Source organism: Aegilops tauschii, chromosome 5 (assembly GCF_002575655.3).
Source record: "Aegilops tauschii subsp. strangulata cultivar AL8/78 chromosome 5, Aet v6.0, whole genome shotgun sequence".
In the NCBI taxonomy this organism is placed as follows: Eukaryota; Viridiplantae; Streptophyta; class Magnoliopsida; order Poales; family Poaceae; genus Aegilops; species Aegilops tauschii.
In genome coordinates this window covers 352,670,676-352,684,034 of record NC_053039.3, presented here as the reverse complement: position 1 = coordinate 352,684,034, position 13,359 = coordinate 352,670,676, and the positions used below count along the sequence as shown (strand labels likewise).

Genomic DNA, 13,359 nt, shown 5'->3' with positions numbered 1-13,359 from the left:
AGAAGATAAACTGAGAGTGTTTTGCTCGTTACCTTTACGAGCCGATGAGCGAGCCACAGCGACGTTTGAGTTTTTTGCTAGCCCTAAGGCCAACTCTACCACGCGTCCTCATCTTGTCCAGGTGCGTCCGTTTGAGATAAAACGGACGAATAACGTGGCCCAACGCGCGGCCCCAAACGAACAAATGTTCGGATTTCGTCCGTTTTTGACCTATCCCCGGTCCAAACTTGCGCCGAGTTTGGGGTCAAACGGACATCACGCGGACGGGCTCGCTGCACGCCCTTGTCCTCCTGTGGCCCGCCTGTCGGGGACACTAGCAGTCCCTTCGCTTCCAACGCCTCCACCCCCTCTCCCCGCCGCTGGCGCCGCCGCTATTCTCCGGCCGCCTCCTCACCGCGCAGCCCCTGGCTGTCCATATCAAACCACATACCGACATGGCCGCCACCACGCCCGCGCTTTCGCCGTAGTTTTAGCCGTCGATCGGAGGAGGTTTGGTCGTCGCCGTCGTTGCCGGTGGCAGAGGGGATACGACCGCCGGCGACATACCACGGCGGCCGCGGCAGCTTCCGACGAGAGCTTCAGAGTGGCCAGTAGCCGGCCGGCAACCACCCCTGCTGCGTTGAGGTGATCATCGCGGCCTCTTTGCCACCACGACCGCAAGGTGTTCGACACTTTGCCCACAAAGGCATGGACAATGGAGATGAGTTTTTCTTCCACCACTTCATTTGTTCATCGGACGATTCGTCGTCGGATGATGAAGATCTTGTGGTGGCTGCACTAGTCGTTCACGACCACATTCAACGGCAGCTTCCTCGGTACAGTGGGTCAGTCCCTGGCCGTGCTCCCAACCTGAACCGCAACAGGGAGAGAGGCCACGCCCTGCTCTATGCCGATTACTTTTCCAACACCCTGCTCTTCAAGCCGGATAAATTCCGTCGCCGTTTTCGAATGGCAAGGCATGTGTTCAATCGTATCCGAGAGGGAGTGGTTGCTCATGACCCATACTTCGAGTGCAAGACGGATGCCCTTGGCAAGCTTGGATTCTCCTCTTACCAGAAATGCACCACGGCCATCCGCATGCTTGCATACGGAATTCCAGGCAATCTGGTGGATGAGTATGTGCGTATGAGTGAGACAACATGTCTGATGTCAATGTACAAGTTCTGCCAGGCTGTGATCGAGGTGTTTGGCCCTGAGTACTTGAGGCAGCCAACTGCCGCTGATACAGAGAGATTGTTGGTGACCAACGCAGCTAGAGGCTTTTCAGGCATGCTTGGCAGCATAGATTGTATGCACTGGGAGTGGAAGAACTGTCCATTTGCTTGGCAGGGCCAATACAAGGGACATCTCAAGGCGTGCACTGTCATATTAGAAGCGGTGGCTTCGCAGGATCTTTGGATATGGCATTCTTTCTTCGGCATGACAGGTTCTCACAATGATATCAACGTGCTGCAGCGTTCTCCAGTCTTTGCAAGGCTTGCAGAAGGCCACTCCCCACCTGTCAACTTTGAGATCAACGGCCACCAGTACAACAAGGGATACTATCTAGCTGATGGTATATGTCCTCAGTGGTCAACTTTTGTGAAGACAATCTCGAAACCCCAAGGTGAGAAGAGAAAGAGATTTGCCCAAATGCAAGAGAGTGCTAGAAAGGATGTGGAACGTGCTTTTGGTGTGCTCCAATCCCGGTGGGGTATCGTTCGAAACCATGCACTGTCATGGAATGAAATGAAGCTTTGGGAGGTGATGACTGCTTGTGTGATCATGCACAACATGATCGTCGAGGACGAGAGTGATGAGAGTATCTTTGACCAAGGATTTGATTATCAAGGTGAAAATGTTGAGCCCCTGCACCAAAAACCGGCCACATTTGAACAGTTTGTCCAATTCCACCGTGAGCTGCGTGATTGGCACACTTATTTGGATCTTTAAAATGACTTGGTTGAGTACGTGTGGGATTACATTGGCAACCAATAGATGTATCATTTTATGTTCAGTCAAGACAATTTCGATTTGGTTGTAAAACTATTTTATTAAAGACAATTTCAATTGGGTTGTAAAACTATTTTCATTTTCAGACAAATATTTGGACGTGCAAACTAGTTTTGATATGAAAATATGGACATTTTTAGCCCTGGCGGGCAGGATGGGGCAAACGGATGCGACAGCGCGCTGGGCGCACGGCCACCACATCCCAGGACAGGCCCGGACACGACCCCGTCGTCCTACCCAAAGAGATAAAATCCGACCAAACCGGACGTCCGTTTGAAGTCGCGCGGTGGAGTTGGCCTAATTTTGATTCACCACATCCAACAAAATCCAGCCCCCACCTCTCTCTCTCTCTCTCTCGCACCAGTAGATCGCACCCGTCCACGCGTCCCGCAATCTCCTCCAATTTGAAACTGCCCCAGCCCACAACCAACGACGGATGGGAAGCAGAGCAGCGCCGCCGCCGGCGGGACACCACCCGTCGCCGGCCATGGCGTCCTCCGCCTCCGCCACCGCCGCCGCCGCCGCGAAGGCCGACGCTCCCTTCTGCCCCATCGACATCTCGTCCGACGAGGACGACGACGTGACAGTCCTTGGCTCCTCCAACAGCCGCGAGGAGATGCAGATCCAGCAGGCCATCCTCCTCTCCCTCGACCCCTCTCGCGACCAGGCCACCGTCCCCTCCTCCTCCGGAACCGCCGTCGCCGGGGCCTCCGAATGGTCCATTCCAGGCCGCAAGGGGAGGCGCAAACTAGGATCGGAGCTGCCCCTGTTTCCTGTCGATTCCAGCAGATCTCCGTCGAAACCAGAGACGCGTCAAGTCATCGACTTGGACGACGACAGCCCCCCTCAAGTGATCGATCTGTACGACGATGATGGCTGCAGCTTGATCTTCCTCAAAGACATCGCCAGCGGCAAGAGGAAGCTGTTCGAGAAAGGCGAATGCTCCAACAGCGCCAAGGGCTTCGACTGCACGATCTGCATGGAGACGGTTCCCGGCGTCGAGCGCTTCCGCATCCCCGGGTGCCGGCACGCGTTCTGCGCCGGCTGCGTGAGGCAGTACATCGCCGCGAGGGTGGAGGAGAACCTGCTGGCCATCGGCTGCCCCGACCCGGGCTGCAAGGACGGCGTGCTGCACCCGGAGGAGTGCCGGCGCGTGATCCCGGCGCCGCTGTTCCACAGGTGGGGCGCCGCGCTCTGCGACATGGCGCTCGGCGAGCTCAAGTTCTACTGCCCCTTCAAGGACTGCTCGGCGCTGCTGGTGGACGACGACCCCGGGGACGGCGACGCGGCGGCGAAGGTGGAGTGCCCCCATTGCAAGCGGGTGTTCTGCGCGAAGTGCAAGGTGCCGTGGCACGAGGGGGTGGAGTGCGCCGAGTTTCAGCGGCTCGGGGACGACGAGCGCGGGCGGGAGGACCTGCTGCTGAGGAAGGTGGCGCAGCAGAGCAAGTGGCAGCGGTGCCCCAAGTGCAAGATCTACGTCGAGAGGGTGGACGGCTGCACCTTCATCGCCTGCAGGTAGCTGCAGCTTCACTGAATCTCGCTCCTGCACACCAACAGTCAATTTTTTTATGTGCGCCGAGTGCAAACTATTTATTTCATTGTTTCCTCTGATTTGCAGGTGCGGGCACTGCTTCTGCTACCTGTGCGGCTCTACGATGGCGAGGAGCAACCATTATTGCGCAAAGTGCAAGCGGTGATCGGTGAATCATCTTAAAATGCACAAAGCTACTTTAGGGAAGGAAGTAATTATGCAGATATTGACTATATCTGTATAATGGTTTGGCGGTACTATTAATATTGACTTTAGTTGGCATCATTTGGCTCGTGCAACTCTAATGCCACCTTGGCCATCACTATGATAATTTGACTTTACAGGAGCTTGGTTCTTTGGGTCTTGTGGCCATGTGTTTTTTGAACAATCACCGGGGAAGGAGGAGGAGGATGGATCCTCGCCTGAATATATTACTGAAAGTATCAACAAGTTGACAAGTGATATACATAGATGTGCTAGCGGGCAAGGAGAGGTATTGCCGCCAAGAAATAGCGACGACCTCTAATCAGGTTCCTTGTAGCTAAAAGTCTAGACATCAAGTTGGAAACGATGTTTCTAATAGTTGCAACATAAGAGTTAGACTCATTGTGGAAGACCAAGCCATTCCTTGAATCCTAAATTTTCCAAAGACCGGGGTGCACAACCGAAGGCGTGATGTTGAAGCCGAGGTGCCCGAGGTGTCCATGTCCCAAATCTGAGCAATGGATAGGGTGTACGTAAGGCCCAAGCCAAGCCATACTTGGGGCGGCCTTCGGTGGTGGATGAATTGTGTAGCGCATCTTTGGAAGCAACATCGTACCTTGGGCAAAAACTGTTCTCCGTGATGTTCTCGTGGGAGAGATTGTCTTTAGAGCTTAGCCGGTATTTGAAGAGGAGTCCATAAAGATTTTGAGCTTTGTTGGCACTTTGGAATTCCAAAAGAGTAGCATTGAAGTCTTTGTCGTCTTTTGAGGTGAGCAAGTTGTATGCTTTCATTGACAAAAATGAAGTCTGATGAGTGAGGAATCTTTCATCATTGGATCCATTTGTTTTGAAATCCCGCAACAATGACAAAACAACACCCAATTCTATCAAGACAACACCAATAAGGTGGTTCCTTATAACAGACCATCAAACATGATTCTTGGGACTAGGATTGTGGTGTTGGTATAATGAGAATAGGTCAGGGAAGGCATTGGATAAAGGTTGGTCCAGGATCCAACTGTTAGCCTAGAAGAAGGTGGATAGGCCATTGTTGGTGAGGACAAAGGATAGTTGTTGAAGGCTTGAAGTTGGTTGTTGATTGTTTAAAAAAAGGATGGGTTGTTTTGTTTGTTGGCAATGGCGGTAGAGTATCGCAAGTGGAACAAATGGACCCATGGAGATCTGGAATATGTAAAAGTTTGAAGGGAAATTTCATAAGTGAGCAATTATTTTGAAGCAACAGGTTTTGTAATGGCTCGAAAACAAATTATTTTGGTTTGCAAATATTTTGCCGAGCAACGAGACACTGAGCCCCTATGCAAGTTTCCTTGGTGGCCCAGTCTAATCGTGTTAGACATGAAGTGGCAAGGGATTCAAGGACAAAGTTAGTCTAGCTCCTCGAGACAGTAGGCAGGCTGCCCAGCCAGAGAGGTAACTATGGAAGTTAAGGACGATGGACTGGAAGGCGGATGGATGCAAATGATGGAGGGAGTCTAACAGAAGGAGACATCACAACCAATGGAAGAGGCAACATCGATAACAACTTGGGGCTGATGTGAGGTGACACATAAGTTATTTTGTGGAAGTTTATGGCAAGGCTTGTTGAAGGGCAAAGTCATGAAGAATAATTTTAAGTTGAATGCCAGTGTAAGTTGGAGGATAGTGGGAGGGACATTAGGGTAGATAGGCTGACACGGAAGGCCATTGTTGTGGGCATGGATGACCATGCGTTGGAGCAAGGCAACAACTATGTTGAAAACATATTGGAAAAAGGGGGATACTCTTATAGTTGATCCAATTTCAGGGGACACCATTGAGCAGGACATCAGTTTCACTTGAATGAAAGATTAGGTGGACCGAAGAGAACAAGGTCTATGGGAAACTCATGTGCGATAGAATTGTTAAGGAGGCCCCCAGTGATATGAGTTGAAAGCTTTGTTGAAGTCAAGTTTATCAAACATAATATGTGCTTTCCTAGAGTGATAACAACTCAAAAGGTTAGCATCGTCAATGAAGTTTTCAGTGATATCCCATCGCTTTATCAACTTGTTTGGTTCCTCCTTGTGGACGAAAAGAGGGATAAAGCATTTAAGTCAGCTGGTAAGCAGTTTGGCTAAGGCTTTAGGGGGTAGGTGGCAAAGGTGTCAGCTGACATGGTTGCATCTTTGTTTGGAAGGAGGACAGTCAATGGAAAAAATGGGGTGAATGGCATGTTTAATACAGTGCGAGTATATTTTCTTAGAAACCGATGCCAAAGCCATACAACCTAGGGCTAGTAATGGGGTTTATTCGAAAGAAGGCGTCATAATTTATTGGTCGAACGGATCACAAGGACAATAGTTGAGAAATAGGGTCAGGGTACATAGACTGAAGGGAGAAGTTCCAGCTATTTTTTTGTAGTTCCAGATTTGAGAATAATAGATTTGTGGTCGTGGTTAAAAGATTCCAACCCCTAATCTTCAATGACTTTGATTTTTTTAGTAAAGAAATGCTGAGAGAGAGGAGAGATGGAAATATTTTTTGTCGCCATCAATAGCCATTTACCCTCTATTACCAAGAGAGGGCTTTTTGCCTACCAACTCACTGTATTGCAAGAATAACAACAAAGTGTAGTTTTTGTTCATGGAGTGTCTTTTTAAAGGTTTGGAGATTGCTGACCAAGTATGATCTATGGTTTGCTCATTGCGTAGTTAGACGGCTGATTTCCTCTATAAAAGGCTAAAAAACTATTTACAATTCTAGTGGGTTGGTTATAGAGACTTGGGCACCAGATCTTGAGTGCAACCCAAGTCTGTCGTAGGGCATTGGCCAGTTAGGATTCATTATTGGGCTAGCATTGAGAAATGACCTAGTTGTTTGCAATTATCATTTTGCAGCTCCGGTGTGGATCATAGTAATTTCTTATGAGGAAAGGAGATGAATTTCCTAGGAAGAAACCATTAAGGCTGTGGCTTTTAAGCCAAGTAGATGAGTTGATGAGATGACGCATATGGATTATGGAAACTTCATGGTACTTTATCTCAACTTAACTAGAGGATGTCCCATAGTTGTTGCGAAGATCATTACATACTATTTGAGTTCATACTGAGTATGGTGTGTGGACTCTGTTGGGAATTTTTCGAAGAGAAATTAAATTGGAGGTTTTTAGTGATCATCCTTGTCAAAGAAAAACAATATAGAATATGTGATCTCCATCTAAGATAAAAGAGGTTTGAACATTTCTATGATCCTACATTTGACCAAACGATAACCAGAGATATATAAAAACTCTTATTTTAAGAGATGGGTGCAACAACTGAGGCTGGCAATGGGGATTACCCAGGCGGGTATTGGACTCCCATCCCCGTCCCTGCGACAGCCTTCCCATGATCATCCCCATACCCGTCCGCGGAGATAAAAATGTTCCCATACCCGTCTGGTTTTTGATCGGCGTGGGGAAACCCATACACATATTATTCAATACCAACATTCGATTGCATTTTAGTAGAAAAATAGCATTTCAGCACAGTGAATAAGATGTTGTGGCTAGTTGCTACTTTTGAGCTTGTGTTGCTTTTTCCCTTGAAGAGGAAAGGGTGATGCAACAAAGTAGAGACAAATATTTTCCTCAATTAAGAACCAAGGTATCAATTCAATAGGAGGAACACACAAGTCTCCAATGATAGCACCTGCACAAACAAACAAATACTTGCACCCAACGTGATAAAGGGGTTGTTAATCCCTTCACGGTTACTTACAAAGATGAGATCTGATAGAGATAGGTATAAAAGATAAATAAAAGTGCAAAATAAAGTAAAGGTAAATAAATTGCAGCAAGGTATTTTTGGGTTTTGTAGATCTGAAAATAATATGATAAGAATAGACCCGGGGGCCATAATTTTCAGTAGAGGCTTCTCTCTTGAAAGAAAGCATACGGTGGGTAAACAAATTACTGTTGAGCAATTGATAGAAAAGCGAATAATTATGACGATATCTAAGGCAATGATCATGAATATAGGCATCACGTCTGTGACAAGTAGACTGATTCCTGCCTGCATCTACTACTATTACTTCACACATCGATCGCTATCCAGCATGCATCTAGTGTATTAAGCTAACAAGAACGGAAACACCTTAGCAAGATGACATGATGTAGATGGATAGATCCAATCAATATGAATAACCCCCACCATTTTATCCTTAATGGCAAAAATACAAATACGTGCCTCGCTATCCCTTCTGTCATTGGGCGAGGAGACCGCAAGATTGAACCCATTACAAAGCACCTCTCCCATTGCGAGAAAAGATCAATCTAGTTGGCCAAACCAAATCAATAGATCAGAGAGAAATACAAAGCTATCTTAATCATGCATAAAAGTGTTCAGAGAAGACTCAAATAATTTTCATAAATAATCTGATCATAACCCACAATTCATCGGATCTCAACAAACGCACTGCAAAAGAAGATTACATCGAATAGATCTCCAAGAACATCGAGGAGAACATTGTATTCAAGATCAAAGAGAGAGAAGAAGCCATCTAGCTACTAGCTATGGACCCGTAAGTCTATGATAAACTACTCACATATCATTGGAAGGGCAACAAAGTAATGTATAGACCCTCCATGATCGAATCCCCCTCCGGCAGAGTATCGGAACAGGTCTCCAAATGGGATCTCAAGAGGACAGAAACTTGCGGCGGCGGAAAAGTATTTTTGGTGTGCCCTCTCGTATACGGGGAATATTTGGGTATTTATGGAGCTGAGATTAGGGTTAGAAGGGCCTCAGGGGGACCACAACCTCATAGGTCTCATCTTGTCCAAGAAAAATCGTCAAAAAGTTTCGTTCCGTTTAGTATTGATTTTTCTGTAAAAGACAAAAACAAGGAAAAAATAGCAACTCACACTTAGGCACTAGGTTAATAGGTTAGTCCCAAAAAGATATAAAATAGCATAATAATGTATATAAAACATCTGTTGTAGGGTGGAACCCTAGATGGAGATCTTTCACGAATTGGAGGGGAAATCCCCAAGAACAAGAAGAACACAAAGGGGCAAAACAAGAGGAATACTCAAATTGACTTGATCCAATCACACATGTGCTAGATCCAATCACACAAAGAGAGATACAAAGGTCCAAATCCAACACAAGAAGATACAAGAGGTAACTACTTCATCCCAATCCTATGAGGAAAGAGGTCTTGATGATCCTATGATGAGGATCCTTCTCCAAGAGGAGGCCTTGATATCCACAAGAGGATCTTCTCCCTTAGGAGGTCATGATATCCAAGAGGAGGAAGATGAGCAATGCTCTCTCAATATCTTACATATACTTTGCTATCCTCTCTAATGATCTAGGGGAAGAGTTTATATAGGCTAGGGACATAATTGGGGAAAAATGGGGGTACAAGGGTCTTTTGCCCATAGTGCACACAGGCACAACCAGAGGGGTCCGGGCACCCGGGGTAAAGGGGTCCGGGCACCCGGAGGGGATACGGTAGGAGATATTCGGGCACCCGGGGTGCAGAGGACCGGGCACCCGGTCCGGTCAGGGAGGTCGTGACCAAGTGGCTATAGGGGCCGGGCACCCGAGGGTTGATGGCCCGGGCACCCGGTGGGGCTGTGGCCATGCCCAGGAGGAGGCCGGCCACCCGGGGGTGATGGCCCGGGCACCCGGGGTGGCGGGGGCAGCGCCCAGGCAAGGGGCCGGGCACCCGAGGCGGCCGAGGCCAGCGCCATGCAAGGGCCGGGCACCCGGGGCCTTCCTGGCCGGGCACCCGGGGCGGCTAGGGGCTCGCCCAGCCGGTTGTAGGAGGTGGTCGGGCACCCGGGGTAGTCCGGGACCTCCTTTGCTTCACGTCTCGAGCGTCCTTCTTCCGTCTCCTCCTCCATAGGTGCTTGCTCCTCCGTCCTCACCTCTTCACTGTCTTCTTCATGGTACCTAAGAGTGCATAGAGTTTCCATTTGAGGTAGAATCCGACTCCCGTGTGAATCCGAATGAAATTCGAAGAGGAAAGGGTTAACCTCGGTTTCGACGGCACATGCGTGTGCTCTTGTCATTGGTTCTCTTCGTGCTTGTGGTGGTGACGGGACGTCCATGGGGATGGTCGAGGGATGCTCCGCATCATCCCCCCCCCTTGGGAGAGATTCGTCCACGGATCGTGATCTTCATCACCATGGGAAAGAGAGGGCGTCACCGTGTAGAAGTGGACGACCGCCAAGCACATATCATGTTGAAGCTCGAAATGGGCACTCTCCAATGTCGCACCGTCTTGTGATTCCTTCAAAAGGAGAAAGGACAACAAACACTTGGAAAAACAAATGTGGTTAGCGATAGTGCAAAACCAAGCATTCAAGAGGTGATTCACCGAACAAGTGTCGTCATCAAGCATAGCATATGGTGTGACAAGGGATTGTGACATGTCATGTAAGTGCATAAATTGAGCAAAATCAAGGACATCACGAAAACAAGCATGTAAATATGAGGTATCGATGTAAATATGTGTGTCAAGAGAATAAGCATCTACCTCAAGCTCATAGCAATCATGCAGAAGGCGTTCGACAAATGGTCGATGTTAAGCATAAGAATCATTCACAACACCAAATAATATGAGATGTCTAAACACATGTGTCAAGTGCCAGACAATCCAAGCATAACGTGTATAGGGTGTAGTGAAAATCGTGTGGCACTCAACACAATAGAAAGAGTAATTGTTCATCATGTGTGAGGCAATCAAATCATTCAAGCTAGTAGTGCAAAGATACAACATGCTATAGGTAATCATGTCAATCATGTCATGTGAGAAAATAGTAGGCATAGGCAATGCACATGGCATATCGCAAGCATGAACACAAAGCAAGATCAATGTATCATCATAGGAATGGATCATAAATGAAACATGGCAAGAACAAGCAATATCTCCACCAAGCTTGCAAATACACATACAAGTAGAATCAATCATCGTGTGTAATGCAAAGCATGGGTCACAAATGCATGGTAAAGGCATATGAATAAGCATGTCATGCAAAGTGAACATGGAAAGATGGGCATATAATATGTAATGGAGAATAACCCATAGCCATGTGAGGGCCATGTAGAAGAAATGTGCGAAGTCATTGTGCGGAGGGAATGGTTGGTGACACATCTCACGGGTTCCCAAGGCATCAGTGCTCTCTAGAGCTCGTTTTGTCAACTCATGGTCTTGCGAGGTTGACGAGTAAGTATGGGTACCTACACAAAATAGACACAAGCCAAAGAAAATGTGTACGTGGTAAATTTACACATCATCCATCATGATGTGTATGTGCATGTGTGAGTTAGCACAAGATAAGCAATGCTCAAAGAAATTTGTTGCATGGTATAAGAACATGTCGTTCATCATGAATGAATAGTTGTTATGTATAACACGATGGGAATGCAAATTGAGCATACAATTATATGGCACATCAATAGCATTGTCATTCATGGGGAGCATACGGTGCACACATTCATGAGAATCATGCAATGAATATGATGGCACAAAATCTCCTAAAATGTATGAGGAAACTATGTGGGTCTCCTCTTGGGCAATATCGAAAGCATAATATAGAGAAGTGGAACAACATCCAAAACAATGTATGTCTGAAGCTAGGTAATCATGGCATGGCATATGATGGATATGATGCAAAGGAAGCATGTCAATATCATGACAAGAAAAACAAATGCCAATAACCATGATCTCGTCATCTATGCCATAAGTGCAAATGGGATTTATTTGAATGGGGCATGCATAGTTACTATGTTGAGATTGGAATGATGCAATATGGGAGATCTCACTCATAGCATATGACAAGTTTAAAGGGTTGTCGAACATGATGTGACCAAAAGAATTTTCACATGATATCCTATGGAGCATAACATCACAACTAGGTAACTCGACATGCTCATCATCATATTCATCATAAATTGGTAAGTCATGATATGAGGAGGTCGCACCAGCATGAAGCATGGTAATAGGTGTGTCAACATCATGCAAGCAATCATTGGTAAGATAGTCCACTAGTGGGACAAGAGAAGCATCATCACCTATGTTACCTTTGGAGCATCGCTCATGTGTTGTAGGTGAGGTGTCGAAGACCAAGTTGTGGTCATCTTCATCGTGATGGAACCATGTGGGGGGTGCATTATCGTCCACCATGTCCATCGTCATCTCCATTGGAGGTATGGACTCGACGAGGATAGGCATGTCGTCATGTAGGAGACCTGGCACCAAAGAAGAAAACACGCTCAGAGTAGAGGTTAAGTCGTTAGAAATCATAGTGGCCTCACGTGCCGTCTCAACTACCTCACTCACTAAGTGTTGTGGCTCACCCACTCCTGGTAAGATGCTCTCACTCATATGGTTGGTGGAGTCACTCAAATGGCTCTCAACTTCACATAGGATGTGTTGCATAATCTCGTGTGTGGGGCTAGTGGTTATCACACTCATCCTCTCATAGGAAATGCTCTCAATGTCACATATGGCGGAGTCACTCATATCACTCATGATGGGGTGGCTCTCCTCCCATGGGAATTGGGGCATCTCGTCATATGTGGGTGTCGAAGAGATGTAGGTGCAATTGTCTCCATGCTCAACTCCTATCACCGCCTTGGTTGAAGGGATAGTCCCATGCTCAACCTCCTCATCCATAACGCCTCCGAAGATGAATGCCGTAGGAAGTGGAAAATCATCATGCTCCTCCGGGACTAAAGATAATGTCTCATGTGCGGTGTCGTAGCTTGACTCGGAGTAAGAGTCCCATTGAGGTGCCGTCTTCATGTTGTTGAAGAGGTTCATGTTCGCCGCCATGGTTGAAGGGGATGGCCCTTGCTCGACCGTCTCGTCATTGTCTTGTATGAGGCCCATATGATGTGGAACCTCGTAGCTCATCTCCATGACCGAAGGGAATTTCCCATGTTCGACCGTCTTCCTTGAGGGGCTTCCGAAGATGGAAGTGTCACCCTCGCTTGTACGTGTTCGCCTTGGACTTGATGAGCTCGATGTAGGCGTACTCATGGGAAGTAGGCGAAGATGCCGTACGTCCAAAGGCGAAGATGCCTTGATAACACTTGGCGAAGATGCCGAAGTGCTGGTGGTAGCCGTAGCTTGCTCGTGGTGGTGCTCGTCTCTCGGTCTTCTTTTGTGCTCATGAAGGTTTTCTTGACGGTACTGTGTGGTACTTGCATCTTGTGGCCGCTCCGAAGGTGTGCGACTTGAGCGTCTCCGCCGTGAAGATGACGAAGGGGAAGAAGACTTGTATTTGGCCACCATGTCTCGTACTTGATCCATTTGTTCATCCAACTTGGTGTCGATATAGTCCATTTTCCTTGCTTCGCTTTGGTGAATGTCGACGGTGAGTCGCTCAATGCCGTGCATTGCTCGTTGTAGTCCGAAGAGTGGGTTTTTGGTGATGTAGTTGTTCGCACCGTCATTGTCGTGGAAGACCGGAGATGAATCTCTTCGCCTATCCATCACAAGACTCGAGCAAATGTGAGTGGAAGAAAGGAAAGAACTAGACCAAATGTACCTTTCCAATGTTGAAGATGGATCAATGAGCACTCAATAATGTAACAAGGAAATAGCACAATTGGTACCGGATCTTGTCAATTCTCACACCTACACAAGTAAGGCTTATG

General features: G+C 47.5%; 2 protein-coding genes across 2 annotated transcripts; both read left to right on the top strand.

Annotated features, from left to right (window-relative positions):
• Positions 1-687: 687 nt before the first annotated feature.
• LOC141022858 (uncharacterized) lies at positions 688-2,023 on the top strand. The gene is made up of 3 exons (XM_073499131.1): positions 688-1,288; positions 1,427-1,606; positions 1,998-2,023. The coding sequence occupies exons 1-3, from the start codon at positions 688-690 to the stop codon at positions 2,021-2,023; spliced, it is 807 nt and encodes a 268-aa protein (XP_073355232.1).
• A 329-nt stretch (positions 2,024-2,352) lies between these two features.
• Positions 2,353-3,887, top strand: LOC109774011 (uncharacterized). Its single transcript, XM_020332729.4, has 2 exons — positions 2,353-3,507; positions 3,611-3,887. Exons 1-2 carry the CDS (start codon positions 2,429-2,431, stop codon positions 3,687-3,689), a joined length of 1,158 nt encoding a protein of 385 aa, XP_020188318.1. The 5' UTR covers positions 2,353-2,428; the 3' UTR covers positions 3,690-3,887.
• Positions 3,888-13,359: the final 9,472 nt, after the last annotated feature.

Coding starts and splice junctions, on each gene's coding strand:
- LOC109774011 (XM_020332729.4), top strand. CDS start 2,429: ATGGGAAGCAGAGCAGCGCCGCCGCCGGCGGGACACCACCCGTCGCCG. Junction 3,508..3,610: donor TGCACCTTCATCGCCTGCAG/GTAGCTGCAGCT, acceptor TCTGATTTGCAG/GTGCGGGCACTGCTTCTGCT.
- LOC141022858 (XM_073499131.1), top strand. CDS start 688: ATGGACAATGGAGATGAGTTTTTCTTCCACCACTTCATTTGTTCATCG. Junction 1,289..1,426: donor CATGCTTGGCAGCATAGATT/GTATGCACTGGG, acceptor TCGGCATGACAG/GTTCTCACAATGATATCAAC. Junction 1,607..1,997: donor GACAATCTCGAAACCCCAAG/GTGAGAAGAGAA, acceptor TTTTATGTTCAG/TCAAGACAATTTCGATTTGG.